Source organism: Oncorhynchus mykiss, chromosome 15, assembly GCF_057628025.1.
Source record: "Oncorhynchus mykiss isolate SJ-2025 chromosome 15, ASM5762802v1, whole genome shotgun sequence".
NCBI classification, from domain to species: Eukaryota; Metazoa; Chordata; class Actinopteri; order Salmoniformes; family Salmonidae; genus Oncorhynchus; species Oncorhynchus mykiss.
The window spans coordinates 72695001-72707004 of NC_143036.1; the positions used below are offsets into that span (position 1 = coordinate 72695001).

Below are 12004 nucleotides of genomic sequence, written 5' to 3' on the forward strand. Positions count from 1 at the left end.
GTCTTCAACAGAGTATTATAAACCCCTGTGTCAGTGAGGTCAGAGAAGCAGCATGGTGCAGGTCTCAGGTCTTCAACAGAGTATTATAAACCCCTGTGTCAGTGAGGTCAGAGGGCAGCATGGTGCAGGTCTCAGGTCTTCAACAGAGTATTATAAACCCCTGTGTCAGTGAGGTCAGAGGTCAGCATGGTGCAGGTCTCAGGTCTTCAACAGAGTATTATAAACCCCTGTGTCAGTGAGAACAGAGGTCAGAGAGGCAGCATGGTGCAGGTCTCAGGTCTTCAACAGAGTATTATAAACCCCTGTGTCAGTGAGGTCAGAGGTCAGAGAGGCAGCATGGTGCAGGTCTCAGGGCTTCAATAGAGTATTATTCCCCATTACCAGTCTCATGGCTCTCCACTGATACAGCGGCTATAGGAAGAGATGAATTTACAGTTATCTGAGTCCACTGTGAACATGTTGTATTGGAGTGACCCTTGTATTTTGACTGGACCTGATGACATTCACAGACGTTATCGTCTGTCACGGGAGACTAACAGATGATCCATACTGGATCAATACAACAGCTCAGCGTTTAGTAGAACTGTCTCTGGCTTATCTTGCCCTGTGTCAGTGAGGTCAGAGGTCAGAGGGGCAGCATATGGTGCAGGTCTCAGGTATTCAACAGAGTATTATAAACCCCTGTGTCAGTGAGGTCAGAGGTCAGAGAGGCAGCATGGTGCAGGTCTCAGGTCTTCAACAGAGTATTATAAACCCCTGTGTCAGTGAGGTCAGAGAGGCAGCATGGTGCAGGTCTCAGGTCTTCAACAGAGTATTATAAACCCCTGTGTCAGTGAGGTCAGAGGGGCAGCATGGTGCGGGTCTCAGGTCTTCAACAGAGTATTATAAACCCCTGTGTCAGTGAGGTCAGAGGTCAGAGAGGCAGCATGGTTCAGGTCTTCAACAGAGTATTATAAACCCCTGTGTCAGTGAGGTCAGAGAGGCAGCATGGTTCAGGTCTTCAACAGAGTATTATAAACCCCTGTGTCAGTGAGGTCAGAGGGGCAGCATGGTGCGGGTCTCAGGTCTTCAACAGAGTATTATAAACCCCTGTGTCAGTGAGGTCAGAGAGGCAGCATGGTGCGGGTCTCAGGTCTTCAACAGAGTATTATAAACCCCTGTGTCAGTGAGGTCAGAGAGGCAGCATGGTGCGGGTCTCAGGTCTTCAACAGAGTATTATAAACCCCTGTGTCAGTGAGGTCAGAGAGGCAGCATGGTGCAGGTCTCAGGTCTTCAACAGAGTATTATAAACCTCTGTGTCAGTGAGGTCAGAGGTCAGAGAGGCAGCATGGTTCAGGTCTTCAACAGAGTATTATAAACCCCTGTGTCAGTGAGGTCAGAGGTCAGAGAGGCAGCATGGTGCGGGTCTCAGGTCTTCAACAGAGTATTATAAACCCCTGTGTCAGTGAGGTCAGAGAGGCAGCATGGTGCAGGTCTCAGGTCTTCAACAGAGTATTATTCTCCATTACCAGTCTCATGGCTCTCCACTGATACAGCGGCTGTAGGAAGAGATGAATTTACAGTAACAGTAATACTGTCTCATTGTTAATCTGTGTGGTATATTCTTACTTATGTGTGGTCATTTAACTTTTATACTTATGTTTATTGTTTCAGGTCTTGTAAGAGTCGTAAAACTTGTCCAGTCCCTTGCGAGAGGAAATAAATACTATTTTGCTCTTATGTGCTCATAAACTTTTGATTGTTCTAGGTCTCACAATAAAGCTCATGAGCAGTGTCCCATCCTCTGGTAGTGGAAAATAACCTGGCTGTGTCTCTAACTGGGCCAAGACCCTCAAGAATATCTCTCTCTCTCAGAGGATGAGGAGGAGAGGATGGATGGTGAAGTTTTACACAACCTTGAAGAGAGAAACTAGGTTTATGGAAGGACACGCAGCCAGCCCACTGGAGACAACAGATGGTAAATGAGGTTAGATACAAATAGATGTTCCATTTTTACACAGCTCTGTGTGTGTGTGTGTGTGTGTGTGTGTGTGTGTGTGTGTGTGTGTGTGTGTGTGTGTGTGTGTGTGTGTGTGTGTGTGTGTGTGTGTGTGTGTGTGTGTGTGTGCGGCCTCAATGAGGAATCAGGTGTTTTGTTGTGTACTGTTGAGGGTACTGGAGGACTGGAGTTAGGAACCTCTGCTCTACAGTATCTCAGACAGACCATGCTGGTTCCACACGGCAAACTCATAATGAACACAGTGGGATGACATTAGCCTTGTTAAATGGGACAGGAAATATCCCCAGCACAGTGGTTATGTAGATCCTATCTCTGTGACTGCTTTAAGGTCAGTTGCGGGGTTCGCCATAGCAGTGGGCTCAATTGACGGGTTGTGTGTGTGTGTGTGTGTGTGTGTGTGTGTGTGTGTGTGTGTGTGTGTGTGTGTGTGTGTGTGTGTGTGTGTGTGTGTGTCAGAATTCAGAAGGATTAGGAATACAGGAAGTGGGTTATGAGTCAGCCGACAGGGACAGGAAGTTCCAGTGAGATGTACTTCCTTATTCCCTGCGTCACTCATGGCACCATATCCTCCTTCACTCCTTTTTAGGGAGAAGAGTTTAATCACACCTTTGACAAATATGTGTCACAAATAGCACCCTATTCCCTATTTAGTGCACTACTTTATACCAGAGCTAGTCAAACGTAGTACACTATATAGGGAATAGGGTGCCATATGGGATGCAGATATGGGATGCAGACAAGTAAAGTGAAATATTCCCCCCTTTCCAGAAGACATAGTGGCAGGCTGGCAGAAGCAGTATCAGAACATTATGTAACACATCTGATAAGACTCTATTACATCATATGATATTAGTATTGGTAATGTCCTCTATGTGGTACCTTGGATTTACACTTTCACAGAGTGACGTCTGCCTCTAGACTCAACATGGTTTAAAAACAATGGTGCCTTGGATGTCTACAAACCATGTGTTATGTCTACAAACCATGTGTTATGGTTAAGTGTTCAACTTAAATATTATTAGTGTTTTTAATGGGTTATGAACGGAGTGTAGAATGTGGGTACAGTTGAATATTATTAGTGTTTTAAATGGGTTATGAACGGAGTGTAGAATGTGGGTACAGTTGAATATTATTACTGTTTTAAATGGGTTATGAACGGAGCGTAGAATGTGGGTACAGTTGAATATTACTAGTGTTTTAAATGGGTTATGAACGGAGTGTAGAATGTGGGTACAGTTGAATATTATTAGTGTTTTAAATGGGTTATGAACGGAGCGTAGAATGTGGGTACAGTTGAATATTACTAGTGTTTTTTAATGGGTTATGAACGGAGTGTAGAATGTGGGTACAGTTGAATATTATTAGTATTTTAAATGGGTTATGAACGGAGTGTAGAATGTGGGTACAGTTGAATATTATTAGTGTTTTTAATGGGTTATGAACAGAGTGTAGAATGTGGGTACAGTTGAATATTATTAGTGTTTTAAATGGGTTATGAACAGAGTGTAGAATGTGGGTACAGTTGAATATTATTAGTGTTTTAAATGGGTTATGAACGGAGTGTAGAATGTGGGTACAGTTGAATATTATTAGTGTTTTAAATGGGTTATGAACAGAGTGTAGAATGTGGGTACAGTTGAATATTATTAGTGTTCTTTAATGGGTTATGAACAGAGTGTAGAATGTGGGTACAGTTGAATATTATTAGTGTTCTTTAATGGGTTATGAACAGAGTGTAGAATGTGGGTACAGTTGAATATTATTAGTGTTCTTTAATGGGTTATGAACGGAGTGTAGAATGTGGGTACAGTTGAATATTATTAGTGTTCTTTAATGGGTTATGAACGGAGTGTAGAATGTGGGTACAGTTGAATATTATTAGTGTTCTTTAATGGGTTATGAACGGAGTGTAGAATGTGGGTACAGTTGAATATTATTAGTGTTTTTTTAATGGGTTATGAACAGAGTGTAGAATGTGGGTACAGTTGCGTATTGTAAGTTAATAAAGGCAATACAGAGAACAGAACTATATTGAATAGGTTCTAAGTCCTTCCTTAATTACAGTCCAAATCTAGTTTCCGTCCCGAATGGCACCCTATTCCCTACACAGTGCACTACTTTGGACCGAAGGGTGCCATTTGGGACACATATCTGAACTCATGAATAGTCTATTGTGGTGATAGTGAATGGTGATCCCTGCCTACTGTACAGCTGGGTAGACAGGACGGACACACCCTTACCCCTCCAGCCCAGGGTTATGGATCGTTAGTCACAACCACCATTTGGGCCATACAACAGCTGGCTGACTGGGCTAAGTGGGGGGGCGGGGCGGGGTGTGTGTCTGTGTGTCTGTGTGTGTGTGTGTCTGCGTGCATGCGTGTGTGTGTGTGTGTGTGTGTGTGTGTGTGTGTGTGTGTGTGTGTGTGAGGGGGTGTGCGTGTTCTTGCGTGCATGCGTGCGTGTGTGAGGGGGTGTGCGTGTTCTTGCGTGCGTGTGTGAGGGGGTGTGCGTGTTCTTGCGTGCATGCGTGAGGGGGTGTGCGTGTTCTTGCGTGCATGCGTGCGTGTGTGAGGGGGTGTGCGTGTTCTTGCGTGCATGCGTGCGTGTGTGAGGGGGTGTGCGTGTTCTTGCGTGCATGCGTGAGGGGGTGTGCGTGTTCTTGCGTGCGTGCGTGCTCGTTTGTTCATGTGTGCTCTCTAGCCTCGGGCTATAAGAGAGGAAGAGCTGTCACAGATACAGACCATGGCTTTGTCTGTGGTAGGAACCAGGTGTGTTGGTTTACAAGCAGGCTGTTTGATGAAGAAATTAGGGAAAGGCTGTGCCCTGCATCAGTGCAGTGGAGTGGAAAGGAGGCTCACCATAGCAGGTGCTGCTATTTACAGCATGGTCATTAGAGATGATGGTAAACACAGGGTTGATGAGAGGAGAGATGCTACTGGGGGGTTATTGTGATGTACACACCAGACTAGCCCAGCTGGAGAGATGCTACTGGTGGTTTTAATGTGATGTACACACCAGACTAACCCAGCTGGAGAGATGCTACTGGTGATTTTATTGTGATGTACACACCAGACTAACCCAGCTGGAGAGATGCTACTGGTGGTTTTATTGTGATGTACACACCAGACTAACCCAGCTGGAGAGATGCTACTGGTGGTTTTATTGTGATGTACACACCAGACTAACCCAGCTGGAGAGATGCTACTGGTGGTTTTATTGTGATGTACACACCAGACTAACCCAGCTGGAGAGATGCTACTGGTGGTTTTATTGTGATGTACACACCAGACTAACCCAGCTGGAGAGGAGAGATGCTACTGGGGGGTTTATTGTGATGTACACACCAGACTAACCCAGCTGGAGAGATGCTACTGGTGGTTTTATTGTGATGTACACACCAGACTAACCCAGCTGGAGACATGCTACTGGTGGTTTTATTGTGATGTACACACCAGACTAATCCAGCTGGAGAGGAGAGATGCTACTGGTGGTTTTATTGTGATGTACACACCAGACTAACCCAGCGGGAGAGATGCTACTGGTGGTTTTATTGTGATGTACACACCAGACTAACCCAGCTGGAGAGGAGAGATGCTACTGGGGGGTTTATTGTGATGTACACACCAGACTAACCCAGCTGGAGAGGAGAGATGCTACTGGGGGGTTTATTGTGATGTACACACCAGACTAGCCCAGCTTGGAGAGTAGACATGCTACCGGTGGGTTTATTGTGAAGTATACACCAGACTAGCCCAGCTGGTACAACCCCCCCCCCCCCCCCCCCCCTTATCTCTGTCTCTCTCTCCTTAGACCTGTCTCTGAAATACCTATCTACCCAGAGAAGCTGGCGCAGAACACAGGCACTTACACACACTCACACACACTTACACAGAGTCCCCTGACAGGTCAACATAGAAGTGTTCCCTTCCTGCTGCTTGGCTGACCATATCAACCTGCTCCTCTCACTGCTTTCATAACATTACCAGACTAGACCAGACCAGGCCAGGGAAAGCTGCATAATTACATTACATTCAATCTAAAGGCTCTCTCAACCCTCCACCATATGACTGTGTCTTATGTCTATAGTGGGGAAAAAGGTTCAGGGTGGGTACACAAATGTTCAGTCAGATAGACACAACAGATTAGACACACGGCGACTCAACCGTGTGCATCATCATTCACTGACTCAAAGTCCCACTGAATGTTATTTTACGGTAGCAGCCAGGAGACTGAATACTCTTTTACCGTAGCAGCCAGGAGACTGAATGTTCTTTTACGGTAGCAACCAGGAGACTGAATGCTCTTTTACGGTAGCAGCCAGGAGACTGAATGCTCTTTTACGGTAGCAGCCAGGAGACTGAATGCTCTTTTACGGTAGCAGCCAGGAGACTGAATGCTCTTTTACGGTAGCAGCCAGGAGACTGAATGTTATTTTACGGTAGCAGCCAGGAGACTGAATGCTCTTTTACGGTAGCAGCCAGGAGACTGAATGCTCTTTTACGGTAGCAGCCAGGAGACTGAATGCTCTTTTACGGTAGCAGCCAGGAGACTGACTACTCTTATATGGTAGCAGCCAGGAGACTGAATGCTCTTTTACGGTAGCAGCCAGGAGACTGAATACTCTTGTATAGTAGCAGCCAGGAGACTGAATGCTCTTGTATGGTAGCAGCCAGGAGACTGAATACTCTTGTATAGTAGCAGCCAGGAGACTGAATACTCTTGTATGGTAGCAGCCAGGAGACTGTACTCTAGGCTGGTGGTTTTATAGCAGCTAATCTCAATGAGTCACCCCGGCCTAAAAATCCCATCCAGACTTCTGTTTGTATTGTCTGTGTGAGTGTGTGTTCAGTCACTGGCTCATCCTTTCTCTCCCTGTCTAGTAAGCAGGGTGTCCTGAAGCAGGCATGTCTCCAGACCTCTTAGACATGGACAGGGAGGCATTTCTATGCCTGACAGAGCCCCCCCCCCCCCACTGTTCATACAGTTTGAAGTCATTAGGTACCTCATCAATACAGCGACCAAGTGAGAAGCTCTCGTTGTGTATGTGTGTATGTATGTATATATATGTGGGCTTGTGTTTTGTGTGTGTGTGCACCCCACACGTAACCCCTCCAAGAGCCTCTGCTTCCTTCACACCTAGGTGTTAGTCAGAACGAGGAGACACACACAGCAGACTGTCTACTTTCCTCCTGCATACCTCACACTTGGAAAGTTCTAGTTGCCCAGCCAGGGGGTGACCAGAGGTCAAATAATACCCTCAGTATCTCCCTCCCCCTCCCACTGTCTCTTCACACAGTACAGAGGTTGAGTAACCCACTAGACCTATTTTAGTACTAGTCAACAAAATACCTGAAATATCCCTATAATTCACATGTCATGGCTACAGGGAAGGTGGTTCAAGGTGCATTATTAAATGGATTTGTCAGTTCACGTTCAGTGGAACAAAACTTTAATTTTTACTCGTGCATCTCAGCTCATCAAAACTCACAAGTTAAAGACAACAGAATTAGACAAGAGACTCATTCTTCTGAGGTCTGGTAAACACTGAAAACACATGTTATAGATGGAAACTAAATGTAGCTACATGGGCCTTTAAAACGGACTAAAAATGTACTTTTAAACTGACCTTTGACTCATCTTGTATAAGCAGTGTGACCTCTGAGACAATACAACTGATTTTGTCTCCTGAAGCCACGTGTGTAATTATGGCCATAAAACAACATTAAATGGGCTCATTGCTTAATTTAAATTGGAAAGCTGAAATCCCACGTGGCCTCATCAGGGAATTCAAGGGATTTCTGATTGACACGCCATGAACATAGGAGTGTACAACATATCACACTATATTTAGTTGCCAGACGCTGCTTTTTGATGTTCTTACATCACGACCTTCATTATAATCCTGTTATTCACTTGTTGTAACACACCAAGTTCCAACTGTCACACTCGTTTCATTGGCGGTTAGTCGTCGTCTAAAACTCACCACTTTGCCGGATTGTCTCTCGATGGCTTTCTTCACTTTGCCGTATGTCCCTTTCCCCAGTGTCTCCAGCAGTTCGTAGCGGTGCTTCAGGTTGTGCTTGTGGTGATGTTTCTTCACGCTAGAGTTAGACCATCTCCCGTCATCCAGGATCGAGATGTCACCAAGGTAGTCGACAGGTAAAGGTCTGTCCCCCCAAATCTGCACATCGCTCTGTCCCACCTCGGTCCCAGCGCTGGACGTGGACACATTGGACACGTTAGATGCCGTGGACACATTGGATAGCCGACGAGCTTTTGAAGCAGTTTCCATCAGGATAACTAATAAAGTGTCAATATGATCAAATCCGAGTGGACCTAATGACGGCTATCCGTGCTTTAATGTATGTGTCCTTGGAAATACACCTCTAAATACATACACATATTTGTGTTTTGATGAAAAGTAAATGATTCAATTATTGGAGCAAAATCTCTTATTCCTCAATTGTAAAGACGTTGTTGCTACTTTGCTCCGTTCTCGTCGCTCCCGTATGGTAATCCAGTTGATGCTCTAATGGTAGCAAAATGAGATCAACCGGGCGTTTTGGAATTGTTGGATACAGCTTCGCATTCATTCTCTATCAGAACCATGTGCGTAATTGCTCTCTCCGATGTTGCGCTTGTCTTGAGAGCGACGATCCGCGCCTAGGTCATAGCTGTGGATGCGATGTATTCGAGTGTGACACACAAAGCTGTTCGGGTTTGTACCATTCTCATCGGCTCTCTTTCATACGCCCTCTCTCCCTTTCGCTGTTTCTTTTTGTCAGAGAGATGTGTAAGGAGCTGGAGCCAGTAGCGGCAGGCGGGGGGGTGGGGTCTAGAGCCCTACTGTCCCCTTTCCATGATTGCCTTTTGTGTATGTTATTAGAGAGAGAGACATGGGCTAACAGCAAGTATTGTACACTGCTCTGGCTTTGCCTGTTGAAAGAACAAGCAAACTTGGAGCAAAAGACAATTTTAGAAAAGTATGAATGTCTTACTAGACATGCTCTTGCTTTGATAAAGGGGTATATTAGTCAATTCTCTGTAGAATTCTCGAGTAAATGTATTCCAACCTTGAGATGAGGCGACCTTGGTTTGTTCTATAGCTCTGTAGCAGGCGATGTGTGTAATTACTTAACATTGTGACACTCCTCTTGAACATGGTGTGCCTATGAGTGCTCAGACTACCTAATGGTAAACCCTGTAGTCCCTAGGGAAATGATTTATACCAGCCCACTGATAGGATCCATGTTAGTGTGTTAGATCCACTTGACTGGCCAGCTAGCCTTAGCCAATGTAATGTTGTTATAGTAAGATGTCATACAGACAGACATCTCTTCAGCAGAGGGACACTGATAGGATCCACGTTAGTGTGTTAGATCCACTTGACTGGCCAGCTAGCCTTAGCCAATGTAATGTTGTTATAGTAAGATGTCATACAGACATCTCTTCGGCAGAAGGACACTGATAGGATCCATGTTAGTGTGTTAGATCCACTTGACTGGCCAGCTAGCCTTAGCCAATGTAATGTTGTTATAGTAAGATGTCATACAGACATCTCTTCGGCAGAAGGACACTGATAGGATCCATGTTAGTGTGTTAGATCCACTTGACTGGCCAGCTAGCCTTAGCCAATGTAATGTTGTTATAGTAAGATGTCATACAGACATCTCTTCGGCAGAAGGACACTGATAGGATCCATGTTAGTGTGTGAGATCCACTTGACTGGCCTGCTAGCCTTAGCCAATGTAATGTTGTTATAGTAGGATGTCATACAGACATCTCTTCAGCAGAGGGACACTGATGCACAAACATGGGGTTAGCTTTATTTATTCATTAGTATAGTAGCCTGTATGTATAGAATGATATGTCCTCCTTCGGAGAGCATTTAAAGGACTAATGCAGCCGTGTTTATCTTCATATCAAATCATTTCTGGGTTACAATTCAGTACCTTACTGTGATTTTGACCATTTTAAATGAAAACAAATAAGTAACAACAGAATGTGCTTACCAAACAGTATGTTTTTCACACTGTTGTATTTAGACATTTGCAAGACAAACTGCCAGCCACAACCAACCATAGACATAAAATCCATAGATGGTAGTTCCTATTCAAGTCAAACTGACAGCCACAACCAACCATAGACATAGAATCCATAGATGGTAGTTCCTATTCAAGTCAAACTGACAGCGACAACCAACCATAGAATCCATAGATGGTAGTTCCTATTCAAGTCAAACTGACAGCCACAACCAACCATAGACATAGAATCCATAGATGGTAGTTCCTATTCAAGTCAAACTGACAGCGACAACCAACCATAGACATAGAATCCATAGATGGTAGTTCCTATTCAAGTCATTCTGACAGCGACAACCAACCATAGAATCCATAGATGGTAGTTCCTATTCAAGTCAAACTGACAGCCACAACCAACCATAGACATAGAATCCATAGATGGTAGTTCCTATTCAAGTCATTCTGACAGCGACAACCAACCATAGAATCCATAGATGGTAGTTCCTATTCAAGTCAAACTGACAGCCACAACCAACCATAGACATAGAATCCATAGATGGTAGTTCCTATTCAAGTCAATCTGACAGCGACAACCAACCATAGAATCCATAGATGGTAGTTCCTATTCAAGTCAAACTGACAGCCACAACCAACCATAGACATAAAATCCATAGATGGTAGTTCCTATTCAAGTCAAACTGACAGCCACAACCAACCATAGACATAAAATCCATAGATGGTAGTTCCTATTCAAGTCAATCTGACAGCCACAACCAACCATAGACATAGAATCCATAGATGGTAGTTCCTATTCAAGTCAATCTGACAGCCACAACCAACCATAGAATCCATAGATGGTAGTTCCTATTCAAGTCAAACTGACAGCCACAACCAACCATAGAATCCATAGATGGTAGTTCCTATTCAAGTCAAACTGCCAGCCACAACCAACCATAGACATAGAATCCATAGATGGTAGTTCCTATTCAAGTCAAACTGACAGCCACAACCAACCATAGACATAAAATCCATAGATGGTAGTTCCTATTCAAGTCAATCTGACAGCCACAACCAACCATAGAATCCATAGATGGTAGTTCCTATTCAAGTCAAACTGACAGCCACAACCAACCATAGAATCCATAGATGGTAGTTCCTATTCAAGTCAAACTGACAGCCACAACCAACCATAGACATAAAATCCATAGATGGTAGTTCCTATTCAAGTCAAACTGACAGCCACAAGCAACCATAGACATAGCATCCATAGATGGTAGTTCCTATTCAAGTCAAACTGCTAGCCATTGCTAGTGTACCCATGAGTTTAACAGTCAAATTGACAGGGTCAGAGGTCACAAAACCCTTCTATGGATTATGTCTATGGCCACAACACAACAAGCTGTTTCACACATAGAATAAGGAGCGATAAGCAGACCAAAGACGGCAGTAATGATAAGGAGTCAAATAAAGACAGCACTTCTAAAAGCCTATTTCACACCAGTCTGCTGAATCTGTAAGATCAATTTTCTTTCATTTTGATATCTTCACAAATGAAAATGTGGCACTGACTCGGATTGATTTTTCAGCACTGTCTCAATGAAGAGTTTGGCGTTCGACTAACCATGTGTGACGTGGAAGCGCAGCTACAAGCCTGCTAGAGTTAGCGGCAGGCGGACAAGCAATATCCACTGTCATAGTACGGATGAAGCCTGAGCTGGAATGTGAAGCAGGTTAGCTTTAGAAAACCCTGAGTTGATGTAGCTTACTTCGTAGTATACCACTCAGATGTTAACCTAATCCTGATTTACAGTCACCTTTGGCCCCACAGTACACACCATCTATTCTATGACATCCCCTTATGGTCAGTCATGTCTGGTTCAGTTTAGCACGGTCCTGTTTAGCTGTAATACAGTGTGTGTCTGTTTCAATGTGTTTGGTAATGGGTAACAGTGTTGATTCTTTTAACATTATACCCTCATAGGTC

The 12004-nt window shown here is 44.3% G+C and overlaps 1 protein-coding gene across 1 annotated transcript in view; it reads right to left on the reverse strand.

Moving 5' to 3' along the window:
• Window positions 1–9170, reverse strand: part of LOC118936537 (NUAK family SNF1-like kinase 1) — a 24997-nt gene extending 15827 nt beyond the window's left edge. The window contains exon 1 of the mRNA XM_090201104.1: window positions 7983–9170. Coding sequence (XP_090057230.1) covers window positions 7983–8291 — 309 coding nt within the window. The 5' untranslated portion in view covers window positions 8292–9170. The remainder of the gene's footprint in view (window positions 1–7982) is intronic.
• Window positions 9171–12004: the final 2834 nt, after the last annotated feature.